This window comes from Lissotriton vulgaris, chromosome 12 (assembly GCF_964263255.1).
Source record: "Lissotriton vulgaris chromosome 12, aLisVul1.2, whole genome shotgun sequence".
NCBI lineage: Eukaryota > Metazoa > Chordata > Amphibia > Caudata > Salamandridae > Lissotriton > Lissotriton vulgaris.
In genome coordinates, this window is record NC_141700.1 from 601123929 (window position 1) to 601139609 (window position 15681).

Genomic DNA, 15681 nt, shown 5'->3' on the forward strand with positions numbered 1-15681 from the left:
AAGAGTGTCTGGCTTCCTGTAGTTCAGTGGTGAACCAGGCGGCTTTCAGTGAGCGTTGCTTGGCGGGGTGCGAGTATGTTGGCGCAGCGGGCGATCCAGTGGTGAAGTTCTGTGGCTGCGGAGTTGGTGTCGGTCGTGGCAGGGGTGAGGGGTGTCACATGGTGGAGGGTGGTGATGAGGAGCTTCTCTGGGACCTTGCTCCAGTTTCTTTGTGGCGGTCGTGGGGCGGGCTTGGGAGCATTGGTGGTGTTGAAGGTGAAATGGATGCAGTGGTGGTCCGTCCAGGTCGGCTGGGTGGTGTGGCTGAAACGGATGTTTGTTCCTCCAGCGAAGATGGGGTCTAGAGTGTGTCCAGCTCTGTGCGTGGGCGTGTTGACCAGCTGCTTCGGTCCAAGGTTGGCGAGGCTGTTGAGAAGAGTGATGGAGTGGGGTTTGTTGCGGTTGTCGAGGTGGGAATTGAGGTCCCCGAGAAGAATGTAATCCATGGAGGCGATTGTGTGGGTTGCGGCGAGCTCGGGGATGGTGGTTGCGGACTGGGTGCGAGGGCCTGGTGGTTTGTAGATGAGGGTGCCGCGTAGCATGGTCCTGGAGCTGGTCTGGAAGTGGAGGTGTTCTGTGTCGGAGTGGGGGTCACTCGTGCTGGATGTGGAGAGTCGGAGGGGGAGTCCTCCACTGGGGCGGTCCTGCCTCTGGAACGTGTAGCCGTCAGGGATGGCAGTGGCGATGTCGGGCCAGAGGTGGCGATGGTCCAGGCGAGAGGGTATCGATCAGGTCCCATATCTCTACGGCGTGTCGGTGTAGGGAGCACATGTTGAGGACGATGCAAGTCAGGGTGTTGGTAGTGCGTGCATCGGGCGGGCCTTTGGTGGTGGCGGTGAGAGTATTGTCGATGGTGAAGAATCTGTGGCAAGCTCTGCACGCGCACTCTCCATGGGTGGTGTTTGGTGAGGCTCTTACACAGTCGGTGTGTCTCCGGGGGTCGAGGATGGTAGAATCGTAGCGGTGGGTGCTGGGTGATCCAGGGTTCCTGGCGCCGAGGGTGCAGACTGGCTTGCCTTAGGGGCGCCTTCAGAGCCAGATGAGCGACCGCGCTGCGGTCTCCATTATGTAGGGGAGGGGAGGGACGCTCAGGTGGGAAAACGGGCGCGAGTAGGGGCAGGGTGAGCAGTGGCGGTAAGCATGGGATGGGGATGGAGGAGGGGGCAAGAGCGGGTATGGCAGCACAAAATTAAAAAGACAGAGGCAAAATTAACCAACAGTGACAAAAAATACAGGAGAAATGCAGGCCTGACCCACATTAGAATTATGAAAGCACATGCTCTGGGCATTATGAACTAGTTGAACAGTTTTGAGAGGAGCGAAAATAAAGCTCCTACTTATGAGTGTTTGACAGTGGACTCACTGAAAAGTGTGAGACCTTACATCTAGAAGCTTTTTAGCTTAGTAATTTGCTGTTGTATTTGGTCTGCATGAACAGGGACATTGAAGCTCTGGTAGTAAGTATTGAAAAGCCCACCTGACCACTGTTTGGCACACAAGGCAACCCATCTCCAGAGACGTTCAGAGACTTTGAGAGGGTAAAACATCAGAGGAAGCACTAGACCTCAAAAGACATTAGCTAGCACTCGTACCTTTGGGGCTCTCTCCATCACAAGGTCTTTCCCTAAAGAGTCTAACACTGGGTAAATCCAATCACCAGCAAACAAACTGACATTTTTTCATGAAGTACCCAAGGACTACTAAAGGAGATCACTTCATGTAGTTATCATGATATCAAAAGAATTGCAAACTAACAGAGACTTAAGTATTTTTATTGACAGCTGTCGTCAGCTACCAAAACGTTTTTTATGGACTACAGGGTAATTTAACTCACTACAATGACATAATACGTTCAATGCCAGGGTGCCAACATGTTTAGTAAATATTTAGTAATGACTAGGGAAACAGGATTGTTGTTAACGATACAAGACATGTGACAGACTCAAAACAAGAGGGATCACAGCCTGCAACTGCTCCAAGTTATTCTGTATCTCTAAAGAGCATAGGTCAGGTGTGAGCAACAATGCACAAATCCTATCCAGAAAGATATCAAAATCCCTGAGATGAAGCATTCTGGAGGTGCAATGAGTTCTTAAAACCCAATAAAAATAGATAATAAAGACTAAGCATAATGAATGATTTAGAACCAATACATGACAGGAATCACAGGTGGCACAGTTTGGTGGTATGGGGGGGTGAAGGGGTTGGAATTAGTATTAAAAGGAGGGGTCTGCATGGGCTACAAGACATGCAGGTCCAATCTCACAGAGCCCTTATATTGGACTCTCAACAGGAGAAGATTACTTCTCATTTAATCTCATATGAGGACTCACCTCTAGGAATCCTAGGTCATCCATGAAGCGACGTAGGTAGGTGATCATTTTTGCTCGGATAATGAATTTCTGTCGCACATGATCATTGATAATCAAATCCAGGTATCGCTGACGGAATCGAGTTTCCTGGATTGAAAGAAAATTATTATTTACACAGCTTTGTTCCTTGAAATGTATGTCAATGCACTACATGTATAACAAAATGAAGTCAGAGTAAAGCAGCCAAAGAATCTGCCTTGTCAGTGTGTGCCTCATGCACTCTACATGCGGAATTAAGATAATTTGGAATGCCCTAACAGTCTAACTTAAAAAAGGGAGAGGACCTGAAGAGAGGCGGACATTTTTACTTCAAAAACTGCTAACTTGAGGTCTCAATGATCACATACATAAAAATAAGATTTCACGTTCAGCATTATATGCCATTACCTTGTCCTTTAGCCCAAAGTGGAGGTGAGGCAGCATGTGTAGACAGGGTGACAGCAGTGTCATCTCAATAGGTATGATGCTCAGTTCACCTTTTTTGGTCTTTCCTGGGTTTCCTCGGACACCTACAATATCTCCTCTCCGAAGTTTATTGTTGATTGCAGCAAACTCTTCCGCCGACTTGTAATTCCTGAGATGGAAAAATAACTGTTTTTATGAATCCCCGGGGCAAAGCAACAGTTTTAATGTTTTACTAAATGTCCTGCCTACATCAAGACTAATCTAAAACGGGGAAGCTGTATCCAGCAAAAAAGCTGCCGAACAAAATGCAGATTATACAGACAAGTTCACCATTGAGAATGGCAGGTTTACAGCCTGGATTCTGTGTGTAGTCACCAGCAACACTTCACACGTTCTAGCAGTGATTGGCCTGTGCAGGTTCTGAAATCTGAATACACCAGTGTACTTCAGTCCTGAAGGGACCTACTTCCACACTGTCTTTAGGACCTCAGCCAGCAACGTCTGAAGGACAATGCTCTTTCTTTGGGGATTCCATTGATAGGGCAATTGAATTCTCACTGGTGGAAGAGTTGGCACCTGTAAAGGCACCAGGCCAAGATTTTTGCTGGGAATACCAGGCTGAAATGACACAGAAAAAAAGCAGACTAGCCTAATATCATATGACCCATTCTGAAAACAGTTCTGCCCCATCCAGTGTCTAAGATCTAGACAATTCTTGAATGTCAAGGTAATGAAATGGTTTAGCTGATTTAGTAGTCCAGTAAGTGGAGAGTCTATAGTACCATCATCAGGTTAATTAACCATTGTGCTGTAGTGGCCCTGGTCACCTTAAGGACCATGAAACGTTTACATGCAGCTCGTGGTGATGTAGTGAAGTTGATTCTCCCTCACTCAACATTGGTAAACATGTGGGATGCGTCATTGAGGCCACATTGGAGAACCGTGGAGAACAATTAAAGCATAGTCTAGTTACCACCACAGACGGGAAAAACTGCCAGATGCCATTCCAGGCAGGAATTAGGCTAATATGCTGGCCAAGAGAACTATCTGGAAATAAATGGGTCAGGCATATTAATTTTTCTTTTTTAAAGGTGAATTACCTGAAGCAGGAGTACTGACCTCTAAATGCCACTGGGCACAGCTCAATGAAAAAGGACCAGGGATTTCAGAAACTCTTGCCTTGATGGTGACTAAATCAAACAAACAGTTTGAAACTATAAAAAACAATATAAGTTTTCTGAATACCAAATAACCTGTGTTTGTGTGTATGCTGGTGCTAAGAGGAGACAGTTTTACTTCCCTACTGTAAAGGAATGCTGTTTCAGTATGCACTTAAGGCACTTGTATGTTGGGGCCCTGAACATAACAGGGGGCTAGACTTTAAAGAACAGTGCCTTGGGGTTACAGCCGATGACTTAAGAATGAGTAACAAGTGTGACACAGCTGCCAAGAGAATATGAGACATACTAGGATGCTTGCGGGAGAGTAAAAAAAACAGAAGGCTGTGATAACACAATATGCATTACTGCCCCCCTGCCTAAATTATGGACACTAATTCTGGAGGCCAAATCTCCCCATGGATTAAGACAGGAAATCCCCTTTTATAAGAAGCTAAATAATCTAAATGGGCTTATTCTGGAGGATGCTATGATACTTTGATCAGATAAATTAATAACAAGAGAAAAAAATAGTCCAAATGAGGCAAACACCATAAAACACAGGATTTCTGCATCCAAAATTCTCAAATTTGTAATCGATCAGACCTCAAAATAACAACAGAACATATTTTGAAGACAACTGTAACGAAGACAAGAACACCGGTAATCAAGTGTTAATCTGAGATCTAATGTTATGAACTTTCAGCTTCAAAGTAGCACCAGTGAGACATGTTCTGTGTAAAATGTGGAGAGTACAGAGGGACCAGAAGCCAGAATAACAGAGTAGGAGCTGAGCAGAACCAGATAGTACAACGTGTGGTGTTGGCAGTCCCATTCTGTTAGGGATTTGTGGCGGCGGTTTAACAGGTAAAGCCAACTTTACATTTAAAAGCAACAACTATTACTTCTACAAGAATATTCAGTAGAGGAAAACTTCTGTAAAGCCAACTTTACATTTAAAAGCAACAACTATTACTTCTACAAGAATATTCAGTAGAGGAAAACTTCTGAAAGACCTGGACCCCAAGATCTCAAAACTAAAACCGCTTGGGGGGGGGGGGGAAGAAGAAAAAAAGGGCGATGAAAAACCAAATGTGTTTGCAAAGGAAAGAGACTTCTATTTACAAGGCATAATCCCCATACAGGGCAAACAGCTAACACAGGCCTCACAGTGACGATAGTAGATCACGAAGCATTGTCAAACTGCAAAGACCATGCAGAAACTTTGAAGAAGCTGTGTGATAGCCTTCTTAGAGTAGGGGGATCTCCTCCGTACTCCTAGATCAGTCACATGTGACTTAAATGCTCACTTACTAGACTTCTCACCAACGAGTGAAATCACTGATGCACAGGCGCGCCAATAGTACATACCGATACAGGCAACCACAGAGCCGGGAAGGAGGAATCAAAAGGGCCTTACCCTGCTTGGCAAACTAGAACCCCTGGGTCTAAGGGCCCTAAACGGATGTTATCAAGGTGATTTTCTTGTCATCTCTTTTAATTCCACCCACTGCAACTTCCTGAATGTTTAAACGTTTGGCTCCCGGCCCTTAGTACAACAGGTCTGCTCTTTCAAAATGGGGGAAAGAACAGTGACCACTTGCCTCAGGAGCTGGAACTCGCCCTTGTTGTGACCAAGAACACAAGTACCGTAGACCTTCTAGGATCAACCGATCTGCCCGACCTAAGGAGGGTAAATTAGACTGCAACCTGTATAAACTGCCTGGAAAACGAAGCTGAAAACCATTTCAAGCTGGCTCACAGCAACAAGAATTCTCTGCAAAGTAACTGGGAAACATTCATAAAATCTTTCTCTCAACAACACGCCTCAAAAGTCAAGCCCTACACAGCCCACCCATCACCAGGCCACACAACACAAGGTCGAAGGAAGTGCACCAGCAGAGAAATCAAAATACTGAAGAGAGGACAATAGACTTGTGAGCAGTACGGCAGTTCCCTCAAAACGAAATCCGTACATTTGAGTGAAGGCACAAGAATTAAGGCAGTCTGGAGCAAAAAGAGGGCAATATCCGATTCCTTCTGGGCCAAGCTCATCTGGGACACTAAACATCACAATTCAAATGCCTTCTGGCGATCTATTACCTCCCTAAAAAACACAGCTATGCCACATTCAGGATCAAACCTGTCTGAAGATGCTTGGGCAGCCTTCCTCCTCCCTCATTTCAACAACACACAAACGTAGCAGACACATCGGGCGTAAATGGGCGGCCTTGACTGCCGAGTACCTGCCACCAGATTCACCACCCTGCATCTCAGAAGAGGAGCAAATCTTAAACAAGGCCACAGTGAAACCGCGGATAAAAGGCAGAATCACGTGCTCCTGGCCTTAACGAAATCCCTCAGGCAATTTATAAAACCAACCCAGACAATTGGGCAAGGCACACTGCCCCGTTATTCACCCACATCCAATCAGTTGCCACAATCCCAGCCTCCTGGAGAGTGTCCATCATCTCACTATCTTTAAGGGTGGCAATAAGTTAAAACCCAAAACCAGAGTTTGATAGCGCTCACTGAGGCAAAGTATTATGCAGGCATTTCACTGGAACGGCTCCTCAACTGAGCTAACGCAACCTCATTCCTCTCAATCAATCAGACGGGGTTCACAAAAAATGAGGCTCTGACAAACATCACGGCATTGACCCTTCTGCTTGATGCTTCAACACCAACCAGTCTATCTATGCTATATAGATAGAAAGCGGCCTTCGACTGTCACACGAAATCTGCTTTGGAGCAAACTAAAGAACTGGGACGTACTACCAATGCTTCGAGGAGCAACTGAAAAACCTATATACGGATACCTGGGTCAGAGTAAAGCTAGGAAGCGGGGCTAACCTCTCCAGGGTCATTCAGGGTCATTCCAACATCTTGTAGGCTCACGCAGGGTTGTGTTTTAATACCAATGCTTGTTAACCTATTCCGGAAGGACCTTTCATCATCTCAGTCAGTGGTTAGCTCTCACGCCCCGAAGCTGGGCACTATTTGCCTCCCAAACTTGCTTTATGCTGATGACTTGGTGCTGATCAGTCAGACTAAGTTGGGGAAGCAGCGCCTTCTGAAGACCACCCATGACTATCGACTAAGAAACAATCTGACAAACACTAAGAAAACCAAAATCATAAACTGCTCCAGAAGAACAAGTGGCAACAAGCATTTACAATGCAATGGTCTTGGCATTATTAAAGGTAGAGCTATTGGCATTGCTTACGACACTTTTTAAAAAAATCATAAATAGCATTATCATTTACATTGCCAATAGATTAATCGTTAAATAAAAGGCATTGTCATTTACAATGCCAATAGCTTAATCGCTCGCATATGCATCACCTATTGCATTTACACCCACACAGAGCCACTCACACATAGAGCCACCTACAAAAAAAGTTATCTACACAGAGCCACACACACACCCAGAGCCACACACACACACCGGAGAGCAAGCACAGCCAGGGTGCAGGGGAGCAAGCACAGCCAGGAGGCAGGGGAGCAAGCACAGCCAGGGGGCAGGGGAGCAAGCACAGCCAGGGGGCAGGGGAGCAAGCACAGCCAGGGGGCAGGGGAGCAAGCACAGCCAGGGGGCAGGGGAGCAAGCACAGCCAGGGGGCAGGGGAGCAAGCACAGGCAGGGGAGCAAGCACAGCCAGTGGGAGGCGGTTCCCTCTTCTGCCAGTAACCACTGACGATCAGTCCTCTCTGCAGGAGGAAGAGAGGGAGTCCCGCTGCTGGCGCCCTTCTGCCCTTGCATCCTCACACGCGGGTACCCAGCTTTGCTCCCTACGCCGGACGCTGAGGGGGAAGAGGCGCTGTTTCCCTTGGCAGGGCTGCAGAGGCGCCCCGGACACCACTCCAGGGAAGTTATATGCCATGCAGGTCTGCCCCGAGAAATGGCAACTCCCCGCAGGATCATGGAGCGGGTCATGGGAGCGGGTCAGGGTGAGACCTAATGCGTCGCTGCCAAGTTGCATATTGTGGTCACGCTGTGCCTTAAAGGGAATCAACGGGTCTGGTTGCGTTATTGGCAGCAAGCTGTAATACACAGTATGCTGCTCTGGGATCCTCAGTACCGGCCCAAGTGAGATGTGTCTGCGCAGCTCGGGCAGGAGAGGGGTGTTGTGTCATGTTAAGCCACTCTAGTTACGCAGCCTCAGGACCACATGCAGAGTTTCCGAGTTTGCAAGGATGCAGCCTGTTGTCACCAGGTGGGAATTCCATCTCAGCCCCCTGTGCAAGGGCATCATTCTCTGCTGAGAGAGGGGGCGTTTTATGCAGCAGATTAGTTTGTTCTGCCCGGGAGCCGATCTTCCGTCAGCGGCATGCCTCTGCGGCTGGTATAGCGCCTTCAGCATGCTGCGTCCCGCTGACCCTGCGGTCTCTGGCCTCTCGTCCACCAGACTCGCACTGGCCGACCCTGTGTGTGGGCAAGATGCTATTAATAGTCCATGGGACCTCTCCCCCAGCTAAGTTTGTCTGTCCACCACCCCAGACAGATGCCCAGCCCTGCACGCTGCAGTTTTAACTCCTCGGTGCTGGTCCCTTCCCTGGCCCGATGAACATAAGTGCTGGAGCGCTTTGGGACCGAAGGCCAGAAGTTCACCCCTTTCACAGATGGTGACTGGTTTGGAAGCTGGGAGTGGCTGGCATGAGTGGGGGCTACTTGCTACCAGCTCACTTCCAAGTTAAAGTTTGGAGGTAGCTGGCGCCACAGACTGGCATGCACCGACTCTCTCCAGTTCAATAAGGTCCATTTCCATACAGGCCGGTGCGCCCCTGGCTGGCGCATGATACTGCTGCGTGGCGCTCATCCAAAAGAGCGCGATGCCACCTCCAGGCAGGGGGAGGGGCAATGTGCATGTGCGAGGCGGCTGCACACAGCGCCTATCGAGGCCCCTGCAGGCGCCTCTACGCTCACTTATCTATTTTGTGCCAAGCACAACCATGTAAGGACAATTAAAAACAAGAAAAACGGCACAATCAGGGGCAGAAGAAAACTTACCTGGAGTGGCAGCGAGGCTGTTCCGGGCAACAACAAAAAAAATGGCAGCCGCAAACGTCCGAAATTTTCTAAATCGGGGGCGTGTTTTTTGCGTTCTGAGTGACGGATGACGTCACAGGGCGAAAGAACGCAAAAAACACGCCCCCGATTCCGAAAGAGACTGGGCTTGACCAGAGTGACGCCCCTCTCCTCCAATGGCTGGCCTCCGTTTAGGAAGCCAGCCAATGGAGGAGAGGGGCGGGTTCAAGCCCCCCTAACCTAAAAACAAACCCTTCGGACTCCGCCCACTGCTTCGCAGTGCGACGGTCCTCGACCTAAAAATCAGCTGGTTCCTTGATATCACCAAGGTCGAAGAAGTCACCAATTCTAAACATCCAAAACTCTCATTCGACAAAAAAGAAAACTTTAAGCCGCACAGAAAGGATCTAAAAAGAAAAGGGCTCACTCTCGCAGCAGGCTTCAGGACACTTTTTAGGAACCTGAATGGGCTATCCTACAGCCCTAGAAATTGCAACACCGAAGACAGTCCCAACTCTGGCGTAAGGAAGCGAAGCCCTTCTAAGTAGGACCTCATCTACTCTGGACACAACAGTCATCAGAATCTACAGGAAAATTGTCCATCTCCCTAGATATACAGTGGCTGCCGAAATTGGGTAAGACTTTGGCCTTGCCAGTCAACAGCTGGATGCGCAGCATTCACCATAATGTTTTACAGGCTCCAGTGCACTGAAAAGAACACCCTAAATTACAACGCCTACTCGCTTACTGGAGAGCAATAACCCCGGCAAAAATATCTCAATTGGCCTGCTTGAACTAGCTCAACTATTGTCCACAAGGCCACTCGAGTCGTTCCGAAGGAAAACTAGCAAAATATCAAAACTACTTTCATCCCTGGAGGATAGAGCCTCACTCAAGAACTGCTCCCAAGTATGGATGGTACTGAATAGCTACATACTGCTAAGGCCACAACCATACCTGGGTGAAGCTTTTAGCAGCAGGTCCAAGGGAACCTTCCTAAAACATCGCTTTGGTGTCCTCCCCACTAATGTGGATGCAGCACTTTGGCTAAGGGCAGAAGGAGAAGTTCCCTGTAGGCTTGTCGGCCAACCAAAGGAAGACACAATCCACACTTTCTGCCTTTGTAGGGCCACCTTAAATCTGCGCCGCCACTGGCTTAGGGCCTTTTGGAACCAGAGAGGGTCACGCTCCTGCAGACAGACCATAATAGCAGGTTTAAACTCATTGGACCCTCCAGTAATCCCTGAACTGTAAAATATCTACAGGAAATCGACCAGGCCTTAAAGAAACCACTCCATCAGCCAGCAAAGCTCACTCAGCCATGATCTCCGGCCTCTGCCAGGTCAGGGCAAATTACCGTACTCATTAATCGTAGCACTGGACTTGCATCCAGCCTTACTTCCTGTGATTTAGTAATCACTTGCACAGGTCATTCCTTTTGCACAAAGCACTTTCTCTACCACGGCTACATGAACCAACTGTGACTCAGACGAAATTAATCCTCAAAATCCTCTACACATGTTAAGATGACTCTTGCTTATTTATACAAAGAAGGACTCAACCGATTAGCTGGGACAATGAACTTCGAATATTGAAATCCCCCCTTCGCTTATATGTCACAGATCTTTATCATTTTTTTTTCTTCCCAAAAACCTTTATTGCACCTTTACGTTTACACAGCTGTAGGCCTACAACCCATGGGGCTGGCCGCCATCACAATACGACGAACATCGTGTATTAGTTTCAAGATGGAATCAAATGTCATTCTTTCATAATCCTTATTACTATATTAAAGAAAGGTACAGTGTAATCATAATTCGCTGATCAAGTCATGTTTTTGTTTTTTTGCACAAAGGAATCACATTTTGGTCTTTCAGTTTGGTCGTTGGCCACATTGACTGAGTAACAAAGCATCCCCCGTGTCAAATCTATCTAACTCCTCCCTAACTACGCTACTTCGTGGTAGTGGGAGTGCACAATCTCCCATTCGTGGTCCCCTCGTTATCTCCCCAGGCGTCCCACTAGAATCCACCCTCCAATGCTTGGTTCCTCCTGTGTTAAGGCTACCCTTCCTTCGGGATCTGTGAAGTCTGCTAATCCTCCTCCCCTTCCTCATCAGACACAGCTTGATCGTCTTCCGGCAAGGGGTCACAGATCTCCCCTCTATATATGTTCCACTTGGTCCAGATTTTATTCCATTTTCCCGGGCGAGCTCGGTTGGAGTACACCGCCCTTTCAGTTACCATTATTTTGTCCATGTTGAGGCACCATTGTGTATTTGTTGGCATTTCCGCCACTCCCCAGCGCTGTGCGATGTCTCGTTTGGCAACCATCATGCCCAACGTAACCCATAGCTGACCATATCTGGACAAATCAGTAGCGTCCACACATTTAAGAGGCACCTCCGTGGTTCAGGTAGTAGAGAGATCTCTAGTGTCTGTGATACTGTTCGCAGTATTTTTTTCCAATACTCCTGGATATGGGGGCAGTCCCATATAGTGTGAAAGAATGTGCCTTCTTCCCCACACCCACGTAGGCAGTAAGGGTGTTGTGCTCTGTTAATGCGGTGTAGTCTAGTCCTAGTGTAGTAAACTCTATGTAAAATTTTTAATTGGACAAGCCGCAGTCTGGCGGAGATGGCGACTTCCTTAGGCGACGACATCGCCTCATTCCATTCTCGCTCGTCCATCTCATGAGTATCGCTCTCCCATTTCTCCTTCAAAGGAGTCATTGGGTCCGGTAAGTTGTGGAGTAGTTTACGGTACGTGAGCAATGTCGCCCGTTCTACCATGAACTCTGTAAGAAGGCGGTCTTCAAGCGGGGTCGATTCCGGCAATTCAGTGTCAGGAGGTATGGCGGCGAGCAACACATGCCGTATCTGAATATATCTTTAGATAGCTCCCTCCCTCCCAGGTCGTATAGCTCTCTCAGCCTGTCAAAAGGCACCACGCCGCCCCCTTCCCATAGATCCCCCCACTGTAGATATCCCTATTGCATCCCAGTGCGAGACGCCTCTGCTGTTTCTCATGTTACCCAGGGCTCAGGAGTCCCATAATGGTGTAAGCTTGGTTATTTTCCCCTTCCATCCTAGTGCCGCTGTATGCCATATCATCACGGTCAGTCTGGTGGGTCCTTCCAGTTTGCACATTTTCCGTCGATCGTACAACGGAGCCAGTAGGCTATTCACGCCTAGTTGTGCCCTATCTGCTTGAAATGCTGGGTCGTTTTGCGAAGTGTGTAGCCAGTGGTTAATGGGTTTCAGTTGCGCCGCCCAATAATATAATTTCAGATTTGGCAGTGCGATTCTACCATCGTACCAGCCCCTGTGTAGTTTGGATTGCGCAATGCTTGCCAGTAGGTTCCCCCACAGAAGATTTGACACCAGTGCTGCTACTTTTTTAAAGAAACTCGGGGCCACCGGATATGGAGTATTTTCGAGTATATATAAAAATCGGGCCAATTACATCATTTTATATAGCGCTGCCTTTCCCAGTAGCGTCAGAGGTAGTCCCGCCCAGAACTTGACATCCTGTTTAAGGCGGTCCATGGGTGGCCCCAAATTTGTATCCATAAATTCCGTTGGATCTCTCGTGACATGGATACCCAAGTATTTAAAGGAAGATCCAGCAGCCCTTAGGGGGCATTCTGTGCTTAGTGCCAGGATCAGACACCTCAGGACATACATCTCCGATTTGTTCCAATTTAGCGTGTATCCCGATATTTTACCGTGGCTATCGCATAGATTCAAGAGTGCTGGCACCCAGTGCTCCGGGTCCGTGAGATATACCAGCATATCATCTGCATAAAGGGAAAGCCGGTCCTCCCTGCCCTCCGCCCAGCGTATTCCCGTCAGTAGAGGTGTAGTTCTAAATAATGTGGCTAATGGCTCTAGTGAGAGTGCGAACAGCAGTGGCGAGAGTGGGCAACCCTGACGAGTGCCTCTCCCCAGAGGGAATGGTCGCGAGATATGGCCGTCAGCCACCACCTGCGCAATAGGGTCAGCGTATAGTAATTTAATCCATGCCGTGAATTTGGGACCGAAACCCAGCCGAGTCAGAACCTCAAACAAGTAGTTCCACTCTACAAGGTCAAAGGCCATTTTGGCGTCCAGGGCCAATATTACTGCTGGAGTAGGGATTGAGTCTGCTTTAGCCAGCAACCCGTGTAACCTGCACAGATTGAGTGCCGTGTTTCAATGTGGCATAAATCCTGACTGGTCCGGATGTATGAGGGTGTGCAGATGAGGTAGAAGTCGGGTTGCCAGGAGTTTGGCGAGAATTTTGACTTCTGCATTAAGTAGCGAGATAGGGCGGTATGAGGAGCAGTCCTCCGGTGGTTTCCCCGGCTTAAGGATTGCTACTACACTGGCCAGTCTCTGATCTGGTGGAAGTATTCCCCTCTCTAAACATTCCCGATACATTGCCAGTAGGTGTTTGCCTAGCCTCTCTGGCGCCGATTGATGCCATTCTATAGGTATGCCATTCGGCCCAAGCACCTTGCCCGGGTGCAAAGCCTTGATAGCCAATTGGATCTCCTCTGTGGATATATCTGCCTCTAGCTCTGCAGCCGCTTCTGAGGGAAGCGTCTGTACCTCAATCTGCTCTAACGCTGCTCTGGCCATTGCAGGTGTTAAACTTGTTCAGGGGTGTATACCTCTTCGAAGTGGGTCGCGAGCGTCTCGACTATTTGTTCCGGGTTCGTGTGTATCTCCCCCAATCTGTTCCTCATCTGTTGTATACCTCTAGAACTACCTCCCCTCTTATCGAGCCAAGCCAGCATCTTACCCGCCTTGTCTCCTACTTCATAAATCCTGTTTTGTGTATCCGTTATGTGTCCCTTAACCTGAGTCCGCATATGATCTGTGTAAAGCTGCTGTTGGAGGTGAAGTGCGTGGGACGTGTCCGGGGTGGGGTGCAGGTCATTCTCTGCCGACAATTCCCGTAATGTTAATTCCATTCTGGTTAGTTCCTGAGCTTTTTCCCTTTTGTAACCTGTAATTGAGTTCATGGCTTGACCCCTAAATACCGTCTTATATGCCTCCCAGAACACCTCTGAGGAGCGTACTGAGTCCACATTCTCAGCGAAGTACTGTGTCGTCACCTGTTTAAGAGCCTTGCAAACTTGGGGGATCTTAAGATATGTAGCGTGTATAGGGTATATTCGCTTGCGTGACTTCTCCTGGGTGGACATCGTCAGGGTGATCGGGGAGTGGTCCGAGATCCCCCTCGGGTGAATTTCTATGGCGTCTGTGTGCTGGATACCATTGCCTAGGGCTAAGAAATGGTCTATTCTTGACATGCTGCCGTGCACTGCGGAATGGAAGGTGTATTGTTTAGCCTGGGGGTGCATATGCCTCCATATATCAACGAGACCCATAGCTGTCAGAAAACGCTGGAAGCGGGAGGGCCCCCCAGTGGGAGCTATCGTCGGGAATCTATCTAGTTGTGTATCTACAATGGCATTAAAGTCTCCCCCCAGAACAACATCCCCTTCGGGGAGAGTCAGCAAGAATTCTGCAAGTTTTGGGAGCTGCACTGAGTGGAGCGCTGGGGGGATGTATACAGAAACCAAGTTAAGGAGCCTACCCTACCACTGTCCCTGCAGGGCGGCGAAGCACCCCTGCCCATCAGTCTTAGTGTGCAGTGGAATGAAGTTCGAGGATTTCTGGAGTAGGATGCCGGTCCCCCTAGATCCTGACGTGAAGTCAGAGTGTACTACCATTTTGTACCCCCTCCTATCCATTGCCTTGGATACCCCCCCTGTTAAATGTGTCTCTTGTAGGAGTGCTATGGCTGGTTTCAGCCTTTCAGTGCGGTCAATACCAGTCCACGTTTAACCTTATCTCCCAGTCCTCTCACGTTCCATGACAGTATTCGCAGGGAAGAGCCCCGTGACGGTGGTTCAACCCCTTCCGTTCTTAATGTCGGGTCGGCTGCCATATACAGTTATGAGGACATTGGTGTGTCTAACATACTTCGTATCTAGAATGTGAACTCTCCTCCTGTTCAGTAGACTGAGTGATGTCATAACATAGGAACCAGACCTATTGTATATGTACCAAACTGTAGGTAAACCGCCTCAATGCATTAGATTATTCCTTGACCATACCTGTGTATTCCGAACAGAACCAAAACAGTCCCCCCCCCCTCACCCCCGCTCCCGGCCCCCCTGCTTAACGGACTTCCAACTGCCCGCCTCCCCAACTGAGCAGAGTGCTTAACCCATCCCAAAACCAGAGTACTTGCGTGTAGGGGGAGAGTGTCTCCCCAAGCAAGCGGCATCCCTGCTTGCAACCGGGGTCAACCAGGCCAGAGTCCATCTGCAACAGTAAAATATTAGTTCCAGGCACAATAGACAGCGTACATTCTTGCGTCTACAGTTCCGGGTCATTCTTCTCCGGCAGCCTCCGTGAGTTCAAGTGTCGGGGATCATCCCGCTCCTCCTCTGCCTGATGACTGCGACCCCGTCCGGCTGCCGTTTCGGTGTCCGTGATTCGGTCTGTGAGTCTTTCGTGGTTGGCCCGTAGTGCGCCAACCCTCAAGCCAGTCCCTGGCTGCATCAGGAGAGTCGAAGAACCACACTTTATCAGCTACCACTCGGAGCCGGGCCGGGAAGAGCATTGAATAAGGCAATTCTTTCTCTCTTAACGTCTTTTTTACCTCGAGAAAAGTTCTCCTTTT

The 15681-nt window shown here is 48.7% G+C and overlaps 1 protein-coding gene across 3 annotated transcripts in view; it reads right to left on the bottom strand.

The window, feature by feature from the left end:
• KARS1 (lysyl-tRNA synthetase 1) overlaps positions 1-15681 on the bottom strand; it is a 115750-nt gene that overhangs the window by 68511 nt on the left and 31558 nt on the right. For all 3 annotated transcript variants that reach the window (XM_086945471.1, XM_086945469.1, XM_086945470.1), the window contains 2 exons: positions 2799-2985; positions 2373-2498 (listed from right to left, as the gene is read on the bottom strand). In XM_086945471.1, the coding sequence (XP_086801597.1) occupies positions 2373-2498; positions 2799-2985 (313 nt within the window). The remainder of the gene's footprint in view (positions 1-2372; positions 2499-2798; positions 2986-15681) is intronic.